General features: G+C 43.5%; 1 protein-coding gene across 1 annotated transcript in view; it reads right to left on the bottom strand.

Moving 5' to 3' along the window:
• Nucleotides 1-411: 411 nt before the first annotated feature.
• Nucleotides 412-12,504, bottom strand: part of LOC124864162 (collagen alpha-1(V) chain-like) — a 74,476-nt gene continuing 62,383 nt past the window's right edge. Inside the window, exons 61-66 of the mRNA XM_047358828.1 lie at nt 12,025-12,078; nt 11,632-11,929; nt 11,386-11,498; nt 11,190-11,258; nt 3,895-4,128; nt 412-3,669 (exon numbers count right to left, since the gene is read on the bottom strand). Of these exons, the coding sequence (XP_047214784.1) occupies nt 3,523-3,669; nt 3,895-4,128; nt 11,190-11,258; nt 11,386-11,498; nt 11,632-11,929; nt 12,025-12,078 (915 nt within the window). The 3' untranslated portion in view covers nt 412-3,522. The remainder of the gene's footprint in view (nt 3,670-3,894; nt 4,129-11,189; nt 11,259-11,385; nt 11,499-11,631; nt 11,930-12,024; nt 12,079-12,504) is intronic.

The raw sequence follows: 12,504 nt of genomic DNA, 5'->3' as shown, positions 1-12,504 counted from the left end.
ATCTATCTGTAAACCTCTTGCTATCTCCACTGGCAAGGCCACAACAACATATCTTATCTTCAGTCATTTCATTACAGACATGGTTGTTTGTTCTCACCATTCATCTTCAAACACGTCCCTCACATCTGTCTTCTTACCGCCTTTCCTCTCGAGGACTGAAACAAAGCTAATTGAAATAAATGAACTGGGGAGCAAATCAGACTTCATTACATTGATTCTGTGGGGTTTCTGATTGCAGCTTGTTGAGTGAATATTCCAGAGCTCATTGGAAATGAAGAACTACACTGTCACAACAAATTGCAGGCAGTCAGATTCAGACAAGCTGGATGTTTTTCCAAAAGTGCTGTATGTTTATTTGATACAAAAAACATGTTGTATGGTTACTTGATAAAATAAGGAAAGAGAGGAAAAAATCTTGTAGGGTCTTTATTTGCACATCAACTTTTGAAAAATGCATTTTGTTTTAAATTGCAGGCAATTCGCTATTGGTTATAAAGTCATAGGAAGAACTGTACAGTTTATAAATTTAGTACAATAACACTATAAACAAGTGGGGCAGTGTGTGGCAGGAGAGGAAGAAGGAAACAACTGTACTAAATAAATGTCATCAAACAAACAGAACAGCAGGACTGAATATTATAATTACACATGCTCTTAACACACTTTTTGAGTCAGAGGAGGTAGTCAAACACTGAGAAATTTAATTTCCTTGAGATATAATTAGCCAACAAAATGAAATTCAGAGGCATTAGTTATCTCTGTATTATCTCACATCTCCATTTCATATCTAATCCAGTACATTGAAACAAAGTGTATGAAATGCTCTTATGACGTAAACATTTTAAAGTTTGGAGATGTAAAATAAAAATGAGACTTTGATAAATCATTAAATCTTTTCACATATACTGTAACATGTATCCTATACAATTACAGTGGGAAAAATATATATAGGAAAAAATATAAAAAGAAGAACCAGTGCTAACCTTGATCAACACTTTCAGGCTAATACTTTGTTAAAGCATTTGATTTAATCTCAGAAGTCAGTCTTGACTTGCATTAAAACTGATAGAAATTAAACACAATTTAGCTTTCCAAATTGGACTTTCCTCACCTTTGATTATTTGCATTCTTAAGCTAAAGCCATAGTTTGCAAACAAGGTACAAAGAATCAAAAGGATAGAATTTGTAAAAAAGGCATCAGTGAGGAGAAGCATGCAAATAAACATTATCAATAGCATTACACTGTGAAGGCAGTAAAAAAGAAATTGGAGAAAAAATTTCACAACAGGAAAAAACTAAACTTTACTTTAAACTTGATGAAAAAAAGAGACTGAAGTTGGTCATAGCCGCAACACTGAAGGATCTGAATGAACGTCTAACTAGGTTGGATCCTAGATGTGACAGCAATTTGCTACTCCTCCTAAGGAGTAGGGTTAAAAACAGTCCTTTTTTCCCAAAACCTATAGGGGAATGTGTTATGATCTGATGAAAAGAACTATATATGGTGGTAGCAACATAATGCACTGGAGTTACTTCTCTTCAGATGGATCTGAGGTTTTTTTCTTTGAGGGTGGATGAAGTTATGGACCAAGTACCATTCAGCTTTGGCCCAAAACCTTCAGGTCTCTGCTAGGTATTTCAGGAAGAGGAGAAATTTAGTTTTTTAACATCACAGTGAGTCCAAGCATATATCCCAATCAAAGAAAAGAATGACTTAATGGGAAGACAATTAAAGTTCTGGAATGTGCTCGCCAGAGTCTAGAACAAGTTTTAAACATCAATTTATGGTTTCTCCTGCAGGGGAATGTAGACAAGAGATGCCCTCATAGTAACCTGCAAGATATGGTAGGAAGCCAGAGTGCAACCAGGTGCACTTTTTTTCCCTTATAACAGATTTGGTTGTACTAAAATTTCATTGTACAGGACAAATGTCACATTATATGTGGAAAAAGTTTATTTATCATGCTCTCATATCCCACATCACAAAAAACTGGCATTTCAACAAGGATGTTTAGACTATATGAGAGTCTATGTCACCTTGATGTAATCGCCATTTATAGGGAGTTTATTAGAATGTAAGTTTTCAAATCACATTATATTTTAAGTTCTATTTCAAAGATATTGCCATCTCTGTTTGGGATACTTGGTTCTGTTTCTAAGATTCCTTGCCACATCAGAATCTAAAATTGGCTTACGAGTGGATTTTTCCTTTAAGAGCAATCAACCATGTTGCGCTGAACAGTTCAGTGTCTGCTTTTGCTGGCTCTGTGAAAATGACACAATCAACCAGAAGATGTGCAAATAAAAAGAAATACCTGTAGCGCAAGTCCCAAACCCTGTTCGGGTGTTTCGTGTTGCTCAAATAGCAATAACATTCACTCTCCAGTGCTATGTTCCTGCCCACGGAGACACACAGACATAGCAACACAAAAATAACAGAATCATCTGTAGCACCAGAGAAGAGCAAATTGTGCCTGAATAACAGTGCTGTCTGTCCAAAATTCAGCATGTGAACAAAGAAAAGAAAGGAAAAAACAGATGTGCACACACAAGCCCAAAGAAAAAGAAGACGACACAGAAAATCAGTCAGACAATGAAAATTAAACAGGTCATGTCAGCAAATCTGCTCCCAGGAGATGCATGAAATGTTTCTTGGTATAAAGGTTTCTAGTTTAGACTAGAGAATATTATAATAGACATGTTCTTAATTAATCTGTCAAAATATTGCCACCCTCAGTGGTTATTTACCTTTGTTGATACAAACAAAACTATGGTCGGCAGAAACACGGAGGGCTCAAAAACCTTGTTAGGAAGGCCATGGATGGAAGCAGTCCATAAAAGAAAACAGCCTTTTTTGTTCAAGTAAGTTTTGGGTTCAACAGCTCACTACACCTAATGAATACACAGCAAGGTAATTCATTGAGCAAACTGCAGTTGAAGGGTAAAAAGGACAATTTATCACCCCTGCACATAGAGATGTAATTATATTGCTGGTAGGGAATTAATATGCTCTGCCGGTTCACAACTACTCCACAAATGTCATTATTGAGAAATTCAAATATGCAAATGAGTATTGCAATTCAGATTTATTCAGTCTTGGATTTTGGAAGAGGCTAGAAGGCGAGTAGTTCACTTATCTGGAAAGTCCAACTGTCCCATGCTGCAGTAAAAAAAGACGCTGATTGGACAGATCCAGAATGTTTATGACTGCTACTGCTTCCGTATTGCGGAGTGGAGTACTCCTTCTAAATCCAGAAAGTCATTTATAGCCCACAAGAAAAGATTAAAAGAAATTAAATATTTCTAACTGTAATAATTCCCTTTAATAAATGTGCTTTGTGCCCATTGTTGCATATGTTATTTCTTGCAATTCTTCTTACACAAATATTGGAAAGAGTGCTGAAGAGTCTCAAATAATAAACCAGAGTGCCACAATGGAAAACTTGACACTGTATGGCCAGTCCAGTTTCTTTTGTTGAAATCATATTGTGAATGTCTTATGTGTTAGTTGCTGCTGATGTGTTAGCCATTGAAGCATACTTGTCCAACTTGGAATCCAAACTTCTGGCTGTTGCTGCCAAAGTCTGCTGGAGCAACATCTATAATAGGGAGCAGCTCTGCGGAGGGGGAGACAATCTCTAAAATGGTCCTTTCCTGGCCTTTGCGGGACTAAAGGAGAAAATTCGAAATCATCATTAGCATCTTCTTTGGTTAATTTCACTAACAAGTTCCACCCACCTTTAGCTAGAATTGCTAATCAGGTTTGGGATTTGATGGTTACAAATGTATTAAATCCAGCTGACAAAAGTAACACTCGACATGCACATTACTCTCATTAATGCTAATTTCACTTTGTGCAGCCTGTCTTTTTCCTTGACACCTGCCAGCACTGACCTGGCATCCATCATGCACTGCTGTAATGAAGGGACTCTTGGCTTGTGTCAACTCCTCATCATTGCTGCCCTGGAAGCGGAGAGCATGCTGGTAGGAGCGGGAGGTGCTGTCAAACCAGCCAGCTGAATTCTGACAGGTATAGGTGAATCGCTGCTTTGCTGTGGCACTTAGCAGCTTCAGGAAGGTCAGCTGAACTACATGCACAGGGTTACCACCCCTGTCAATGTAAGAAAACTGAAAGACACACAAATGTAAGCATTAGTGTACTGAAGTGGAGGGGAAATAAAAAGCGTGCTTGATTAATTTTAATAGAAAAGCAATAAAAACAAGCACAAAACAGGTTTTCACAAAAAAGTGGGAGAGTTATGAGACCTTCGAGCTGCTGCACATGAGAAGCCATGAATGCTTGTCAAAGGGGCACAGCTGCACAGTGTATTTATGTGAATTATTCTGACAGCTGAATTCAGTCGCTGCCAATGTCCAATCAGCTGCTTAATGGAACAATAATCTTATAGGTCCAACTAAATTATACATCGAGCATATTTATAGACAAAGGAAAACATTATAGAGTCAAAGACACAAACATACAGATGCTGACATATTTGCTGGTACCCTACAATATCAAACTTAAGATTAAAAAAATACAACTTTTTTGAAATTACTTGAAATTGACATTACAGAAATGTAATGAAAACTCCTTGTTTATTCCACATTTAATAAAAATCAGACTTTGTTTTTCATTATCTATTCAGGTGTATGAATGAGTGTGTGCATGGTTGTTTGTGTGTTGCCCTGCGATGGACTGGCGACCTGTCCAGGGTGTACCCCGCCTCTCGCCCATAGACTGCTGGAGATAGGCACCAGCTCCCCCGCGACCCACTATGGAATAAGCGGTAGAAAATGACTGACTGACTGACTATCTATTCAGCTGTAAATTTATAAAAATTAAACAAATGAAAATTGGATAGTAGTCTTAATTAAATATTTTTTAGCAGTACCTTTGGTGGCAATCACTGCCAACAAGTATTCTTTGTACTTCACAATGAGACGTCAAAAATTGCCAGCATTAAGTTTGACCCACTCTTTCTTAGCAAACTGCTTAAGCCATCTCAGGTTTGACGTGTGGCGTCTCCACATTACAATTTTTAGATCTTTCCACAGCTGAAAAGGATTTATGTCTTGATTCATTGAGGACGAGTTCAATGTCTGTTTCTCACCTATTCCTGAGCTTTTTTAGTTGTATGTTTTAGGTCTACTGTACTGATGAAGGACTACTGACTGAGGCTGAACTTTCTGACTCTAGGGACCATGTTTTGCTCCAGGATATCTTGACAATCCCAAGACTTCAATGTACCCTTCACAAATTTCCTGGCCATATGTAGCACCTTTGCACTCAAACAAAACCAAACACTCTCCATGTTTCAAGGTATAATGTTGTGTCCTTTTTCTTTATGTTAACATAGAACCAATGTGATTGGTCAAAAAAAAAAAAAAAACAACTCTAGCTTTGTCTCATAATTTTAAAGGATTCTCTCCCAGGATAAACTGGGAATTGACAATATACATTTATGCAAATTCCAGTCTAGCTTTCTTATGTGTCTGGTGGAGCCAGTTGACCCCACCTACCCAATGTCTTCTTATATGGAGTCCATTGTGGGTTCAAAAAGCAACAAATGATGCCATCTGAAAAATGCTGTACCTTAGTTTAAATACATTTTGAAGCTTTCCTTGACTCCGTTTCTACCATCCACACACTGTCTGATCCACCTGGTGTTGCAATTCTACATCCTGGTAGGCTGGCTGCAATCATCTGAACATTTAACTTTTTATAATATTGAGAGCTGTGATCACAGAAACATGAAGCTGCTTGGAGATGGATTTGTTGCCTTTACCTTCAGCATGGACATCTATCATCACACACTACCAAACTACCTTACAGCATGGGGGCGGCTGTAGCTCAGTGGAAACGGTAGTTATTTTGCAGTCGCAAAAATTGTAGGTAAAATTAAGCCTTAATGTCGCTATGTCTAACTGTACTTGTTGCAAATGTAATATGACTTGGAATAAATCATATTTGTCTAACTGCTTTGGGTTCATTTGAAACATAATTAAAATACTGATAATCTTTCCAGCAACTGGAAAAAAGGAAATTCCTTGTTGTTTACATGAAAATACATCTCACTACATCTTTTAGGCAAAAGAAAACAATGTAGTTGTAGTTTGTTAATGACTTTACCACAACATCTTCATGCTGTTCTAAAAAGCATTTTCTGCTGCAATAAAGAGCACATATCATCTCATTTAATATCTTCATTGGGATCCAGAAAGCCTCGATAACTACACTATTTACACAACTACACAATATTTATTGCAGTTTAAGCAGTTCTTTGCAATATCAATAGTGTACACTAATACTGGCGGACGAAGGTAGCGGACGAAGGTAGCGGACGAAGGTGGAGACCTCAGCGGCCCGATCCCCGGATGCTTAGGCTGGCTCTAGGGACGTGAAATGTCACCTCGCTGGGGGGAAGGAGCCTGAGCTTGTGCGGGAGGTCGAGAGATATCGACTAGAAATAGTCGGGCTCGCCTCCACGCACAGCGTGGGCTCTGGAACCCATCTCCTCGAGAGGGGCTGGACTCTCTTCTACTCTGGAGTGGCCCACGGGGAGAGGCGGCGGGCTGGGGTGGGTTTGCTATTCGCCCCCCAGCTCAGCCGTCTAGTGTTGGGGTTTACACCAGTGGATGAGAGGGTCGCATCCCTGTGCCTTCGGGTTGGGGAGAGGTCTCTGACTATCATTTCAGCCTATGGGCCAAGTGGTAGTGCGGAGTACCCGGCCTTCTTGGCGTCACCGTCGGGGGTGCTGGATAGTGCCCCTCCCAGGGACTTCATTATTCTGCCGGGGGACTTCAACGCCCAAGTGGGAAACGACAGTGACACCTGGAGAGGCGTGATCGGGAGGAATGGCCTCCCTGATCTGAATCCGAGCGGTGTTTTGTTATTGGACTTCTGTGCTAGTCACGGATTGTCCATAATGAACACCATGTTCAAACATAAGGGTGTCCATCAGTGCACTTGGCACCAGGACACCCTAGGCAGGAGGTCAATGATCAACTTTGTTGTCGTATCATCAGACCTTCGGCTGCATGTTTTGGACACTCGGGTGAAGAGAGGGGCTGAGCTGTCCACTGATCACCACCTGGTGGTGAGTTGGATCCGCTGGGGGAGGAGAAAGCCGGACAGACTCGGCAGGCCCAAGCGCATAGTGAGGATCTGCTGGGAATGTCTGGCGGACCCCTTGGCCAGGGATGTATTCAACTCTCACCTCCGGGAGAGCTTTGACCAGATTCCGAGGGATGTTGGAGACATAGAGTCTGAGTGGACCATGTTCTCCGTGTCGATGCTGCCGCCCGTAGCTGTGGCCGTAAGGTCTGCGGTTCCTGTTGTGGCGGCAATCTCCGAACCCGCTGTTGGACACCGGCAGTAAGGGACGATGTCAAGCTGAAGAAGGAGTCCTATCGGCTGTGGTTGGCTTGTGGGACTCCTGAGGCGGCTGACGGGTACCGTGGGGCCAAGCGTGCTGCGGCCCTGGCAGTGGCAGAGGCAAAAACTCGGACCTGGGAGGAGTTCGGTGAGGCCATGGAGAAGGACTACCGGTTGGCCCCGAAGCGATTCTGGCAAACCGTCCGGCGCCTCAGGAGGGGGAAGCAGTGCTTCGCCAACACTGTTTACAGTGGGGGTGGGGAGCTGCTGACCTCGACTGGGGACATTATCGGGCGGTGGAAGGAGTACTTCGAGGATCTCCTCAATCCTGCCATCACGCATTCCCTGGTGGAAACAGAGGCTGGGGACTCGGGGTTGGACTCTTTCATCACCCAGGCTGAAGTCACCGAGTTGGTAAAAAAGCTCCGCGGTGGCAAGGCTTCGGGGTTGGATGAGATCTGCCCTGAGTACCTCAAGTCTCTGGATGTTGTGGGGCTGTCATGGTTGACACGCCTCTTCAACATTGCGTGGCGGACGGGGACAGTGCCTCTTGATTGGCAGACTGGGGTGGTGGTCCCCCTACATAAGAAGGGTGACCGCAGGGTGTGTTCCAACTACAGGGGGATCACACTCCTCAGCCTCCCTGGTAAGGCCTACGCCAGGGTATTGGAGAGGAGAGTCCGGCCGATAGTCGAACCCCAGCTTCAGGAGGAGCAGTGTGGTTTTCGTCCCGGCCGTGGAACACTGGACCAGCTCTACAAACTCTGCAGGGCACTCGAGGGTTCATGGGAGTTTGCCCAACCGGTCCACATGTGTTTTGTGGACCTGAAGAAAGCATTCGACTGTGTCCCTCGTGATGCCCTGGGTGCTCCAGGAGTATGGAATCGGGGGCCCTTTACTAAGGGCCATCCGGTCTCTGTACAAGCGGAGCAGGAGTTTGGTTCGCATTGCCGGCACTAAGTCGGACCTGTTCCTGGTGCATGTTGGACTCCGGCAGGGCTGCCCTTTGTCACCGGTCCTGTTCATAACTTTTATGGACAGGATTTCCATGTGCAGCCAAGGGCTGGAGGGGGTCTGGTTTGGGGACCAGAGGATTTCGTCTCTTCTTTTTGCAGATGACGTGGTCCTGCTGGCCCCCTCTAGCCAAGACCTACAGCACGCACTGGGGCGGTTCGCAGCTGAGTGTGAAGCGGCTGGGATGAAAATCAGCTCCTCCAAGTCCGAGGCCATGGTTCTCAACCGGAAAAGGGTGGCTTGTCCTCTTCAGGTTGGAGGGAAGTTCCTGCCTGAAGTGGAGGAGTTTAAGTATCTCAGGGTCTTGTTCACGAGTGAGGGAAGAATGGAGCGGGAGATCGACAGACGGATCGGTGTGGCTGCTGCAGTAATGGGGGCGCTGTGCCAGTCCGTTGTGGTGAAGAGAGAGCTGAGCCGAAAAGCGAATCTCTCGATTTACCGGTCGGTCTATGTTCCTACCCTCACCTATGGCCATGAACTTTGGGTCATGGCTGAAAGAACAAGATCCCGGATACAGGCGGCTGAAATGAGCTTCCTCCGTAGGGTGGCCGGGCACTCCCTTAGAGATAGGGTGAGTAACTTGGCCATCCGGTAGGGGCTCCGAGTAGAGCCGCTGCTCCTCCACATCGAGAGGAGCCGGTTGAGGTGGCTCGGGCATCTATACCGGATGCCTCCTGGACGCCTTCCTCGGGAGGTATTCCAGGCACGTCCCACCAGGAGGAGGCCCAGGGGATGGCCCAGGACACGCTGGAGGGACTATGTCTCTCGGCTGGCCTGGGAATGCCTTGGGCTCCCCCCGGAGGAGCTGGAGGAGGTGTCTGGGGAGAGGGACGTCTGGGCGTCTGTGCTGAGTTTGCTGCCCCCACGACCCGGTCCCAGATGAAGCGGAAGACAACGAGTACGGGTATACAGGTCCTTCTCAAAATATTAGCATATTGTGATAAAGTTCATTATTTTCCATAATGTAATGATGAAAATTTAACATTCATATATTTTAGATTCATTGCACACTAACTGAAATATTTCAGGTCTTTCATTGTCTTAATACGGATGATTGTGGCATACAGCTCATGAAAACCCAAAATTCCTATCTCACAAAATTAGCATATTTCATCCGACCAATAAAAGAAAAGTGTTTTTAATACAAAAAACGTCAACCTTCAAATAATCATGTACAGTTATGCACTCAATACTTGGTCGGGAATCCTTTTGCAGAAATGACTGCTTCAATGCGGCGTGGCATGGAGGCAATCAGCCTGTGGCACTGCTGAGGTCTTATGGAGGCCCAGGATGCTTCGATAGCGGCCTTTAGCTCATCCAGAGTGTTGGGTCTTGAGTCTCTCAACGTTCTCTTCACAATATCCCACAGATTCTCTATGGGGTTCAGGTCAGGAGAGTTGGCAGGCCAATTGAGCACAGTGATACCATGGTCAGTAAACCATTTACCAGTGGTTTTGGCACTGTGAGCAGGTGCCAGGTCGTGCTGAAAAATGAAATCTTCATCTCCATAAAGCTTTTCAGCAGATGGAAGCATGAACTGCTCCAAAATCTCCTGATAGCTAGCTGCATTGATCCTGCCCTTGATAAAACACAGTGGACCAACACCAGCAGCTGACACGGCACCCCAGACCATCACTGACTGTGGGTACTTGACACTGGACTTCTGGCATTTTGGCATTTCCTTCTCCCCAGTCTTCCTCCAGACTCTGGCACCTTGATTTCCGAATGACATGCAGAATTTGCTTTCATCCGAAAAAAGTACTTTGGACCACTGAGCAACAGTCCAGTGCTGCTTCTCTGTAGCCCAGGTCTGGGAAATGCTGCACCTGTAGCCCATTTCCTGCACACGCCTGTGCACGGTGGCTCTGGATGTTTTTACTCCAGACTCAGTCCACTGCTTCCGCAGGTCCCCCAAGGTCTGGAATCGGCCCTTCTCCACAATCTTCCTCAGGGTCCGGTCACCTCTTCTCATTGTGCAGCGTTTTCTGCCACACTTTTTCCTTCCCACAGACTTCCCACTGAGGTGCCTTGATACAGCACTCTGGGAACAGCCTATTCGTTCAGAAATTTTTTCTGTGTCTTACCCTCTTGCTTGAGGGTGTCAATAGTGGCCTTCTGGACAGCAGTCAGGTCGGCAGTCTTACCCATGATTGGGGTTTTGAGTGATGAACCAGGCTGGGAGTTTTAAAGGCCTCAGGAATCTTTTGCAGGTGTTTAGAGTTAACTCGTTGATTCAGATGATTAGGTTCATAGCTCGTTTAGAGACCCTTTTAATGATATGCTAATTTTGTGAGATAGGAATTTTGGGTTTTCATGAGCTGTATGACAAAATAATCTGTATTAAGACAATGAAAGACCTGAAATATTTCAGTTAGTGTGCAATGAATCTAAAATATATGAATGTTAAATTTTTATCATGACATTATGGAAAATAATGAACTTTATCACAATATGCTAATATTTTGAGAAGGACCTGTATTGTACAGCCTTACTCAACAAGCACCAACAAATATGTCAATACTATTTTAGTATACTTTTGCTAATCAAACATATCAATTTTACATATGACAAATAAAAGACATCCATTTTAAATTAATCACTTTTCAGGGTGAAACAAATTATTATTTTATTAAGCGGAAAAGTTGCCAACAAATGTGTCTTCATGAAACAATTTGCCTACACACTCTTATGCACAGATATCACTTAAAAAGCCTCAGTTGATTACCTTAAGTTTTTTTTGTAAGATGTAAGTTTCTACAAAGGTGATGATTGATAAATTCTATTTGTGAAGTTATTTTACCTTTTTGCCCCTCCTGTATTGACTAAACCAGCTTCCTGGTTTCTCCTTGTTCCATGATGATAATTTAAGCTGGGCACACAGAGGACAGACAAAGGATGCTTGTTAAAGTTTTTGGACCAAGCGATAAAAGTTTTTATTAGAATAACACCATGAAGCCTACTTTATAATGATAAAGAAGAAGAGACTGAAAGCTCACCATCTCAATCCTTTTGTCTGGTTGGAGACAGGTTTCTCCAAAGGCTGTAAAGTTACAGAAGACCTTTATGGAATCTCTGTGACAGCCCTGGTTAGGATCTATCCAGTACTCTCCTAAAATGCCAAATGTTGAGACAATCACAATATGAAACTAATACCTAAAGATTTTTCATTTTTGAAGAAATGTTTTTCAGATTAAGCTTAAGTGTTAAAATGCTGTCAGATATAACATATATTATTTTCTAACCATCTTTGTAGTCAGGCTGAACCATTATGAGCTCTTTGCAGGTCCTGGCAGGGCTTTCAAAGGTTCCTAGAGGCTTTCTCATGAGCTCCACTTCATTCTTCATGGAAGAGAGGGTGGCAAAGACCTCCTCCATTCCCTCAACATCTTCCAGAGGCTGATCTCCCTGGAGGAACTCCGCGTTAAAATGGACATCTTCCTCCATCAATGAGATTGCTCCACCTGCCTCATCTGAGTGCCTTTGTCTTTTCCTCCTCCCCTCACGAACTGGCAGCGGTTGAACAAATGTTGCAGGGAGTCCCTGAAGGTTGGGAAAACAGTAAAAAAAGGGAATCATGAAGAAGACAGTTAGGCTGAAATCAGCCTGTCATGGAGTTGATCATCCGAGGTGCTCACCGGGGGTCCCGGAGGACCAACATGCCCTGGATCTCCTCTGGGACCAACAAAGCCCTAGAATAAAGACAGGGACAAGGGACTGGGTCGGCCTCATTTCACCCCAGGCCTCTCTCACACCTTTTGTCTAAATCCTGAATTTATCCACGCAGATACTGTATAGCTTCTTCTTATAGGATTTTCCAGCTGTGTGCATCAGCACTCTGCGGTCAAAGCCGTGGCGCACTGTCAGAATATGGGTTTTTTCAACAATATCACACACAGCAGACTACAATCCTATTAAATGGCTCTAATAGAAAAAAAACAACCAAAGGCAAGTTTTTTTTCAAAAGATATGTAGTAAACACAGCAGTGAATAGTGATTAGGAAGCATGGAACAGTCAAGCCAACAAATGTACTTTCTCCTTTGTCCCCAGCATATGCTCCTAGCAGCTGCTTTTCAAGAAGAGGTGTGAATGCATAAATAAAAAAGGTTACAATACT

This window comes from Girardinichthys multiradiatus, chromosome Y (genome assembly GCF_021462225.1).
Source record: "Girardinichthys multiradiatus isolate DD_20200921_A chromosome Y, DD_fGirMul_XY1, whole genome shotgun sequence".
NCBI lineage: Eukaryota > Metazoa > Chordata > Actinopteri > Cyprinodontiformes > Goodeidae > Girardinichthys > Girardinichthys multiradiatus.
Note: the sequence above shows the minus strand (reverse complement) of the source record. Positions and strands in the feature narration are given on the sequence as shown.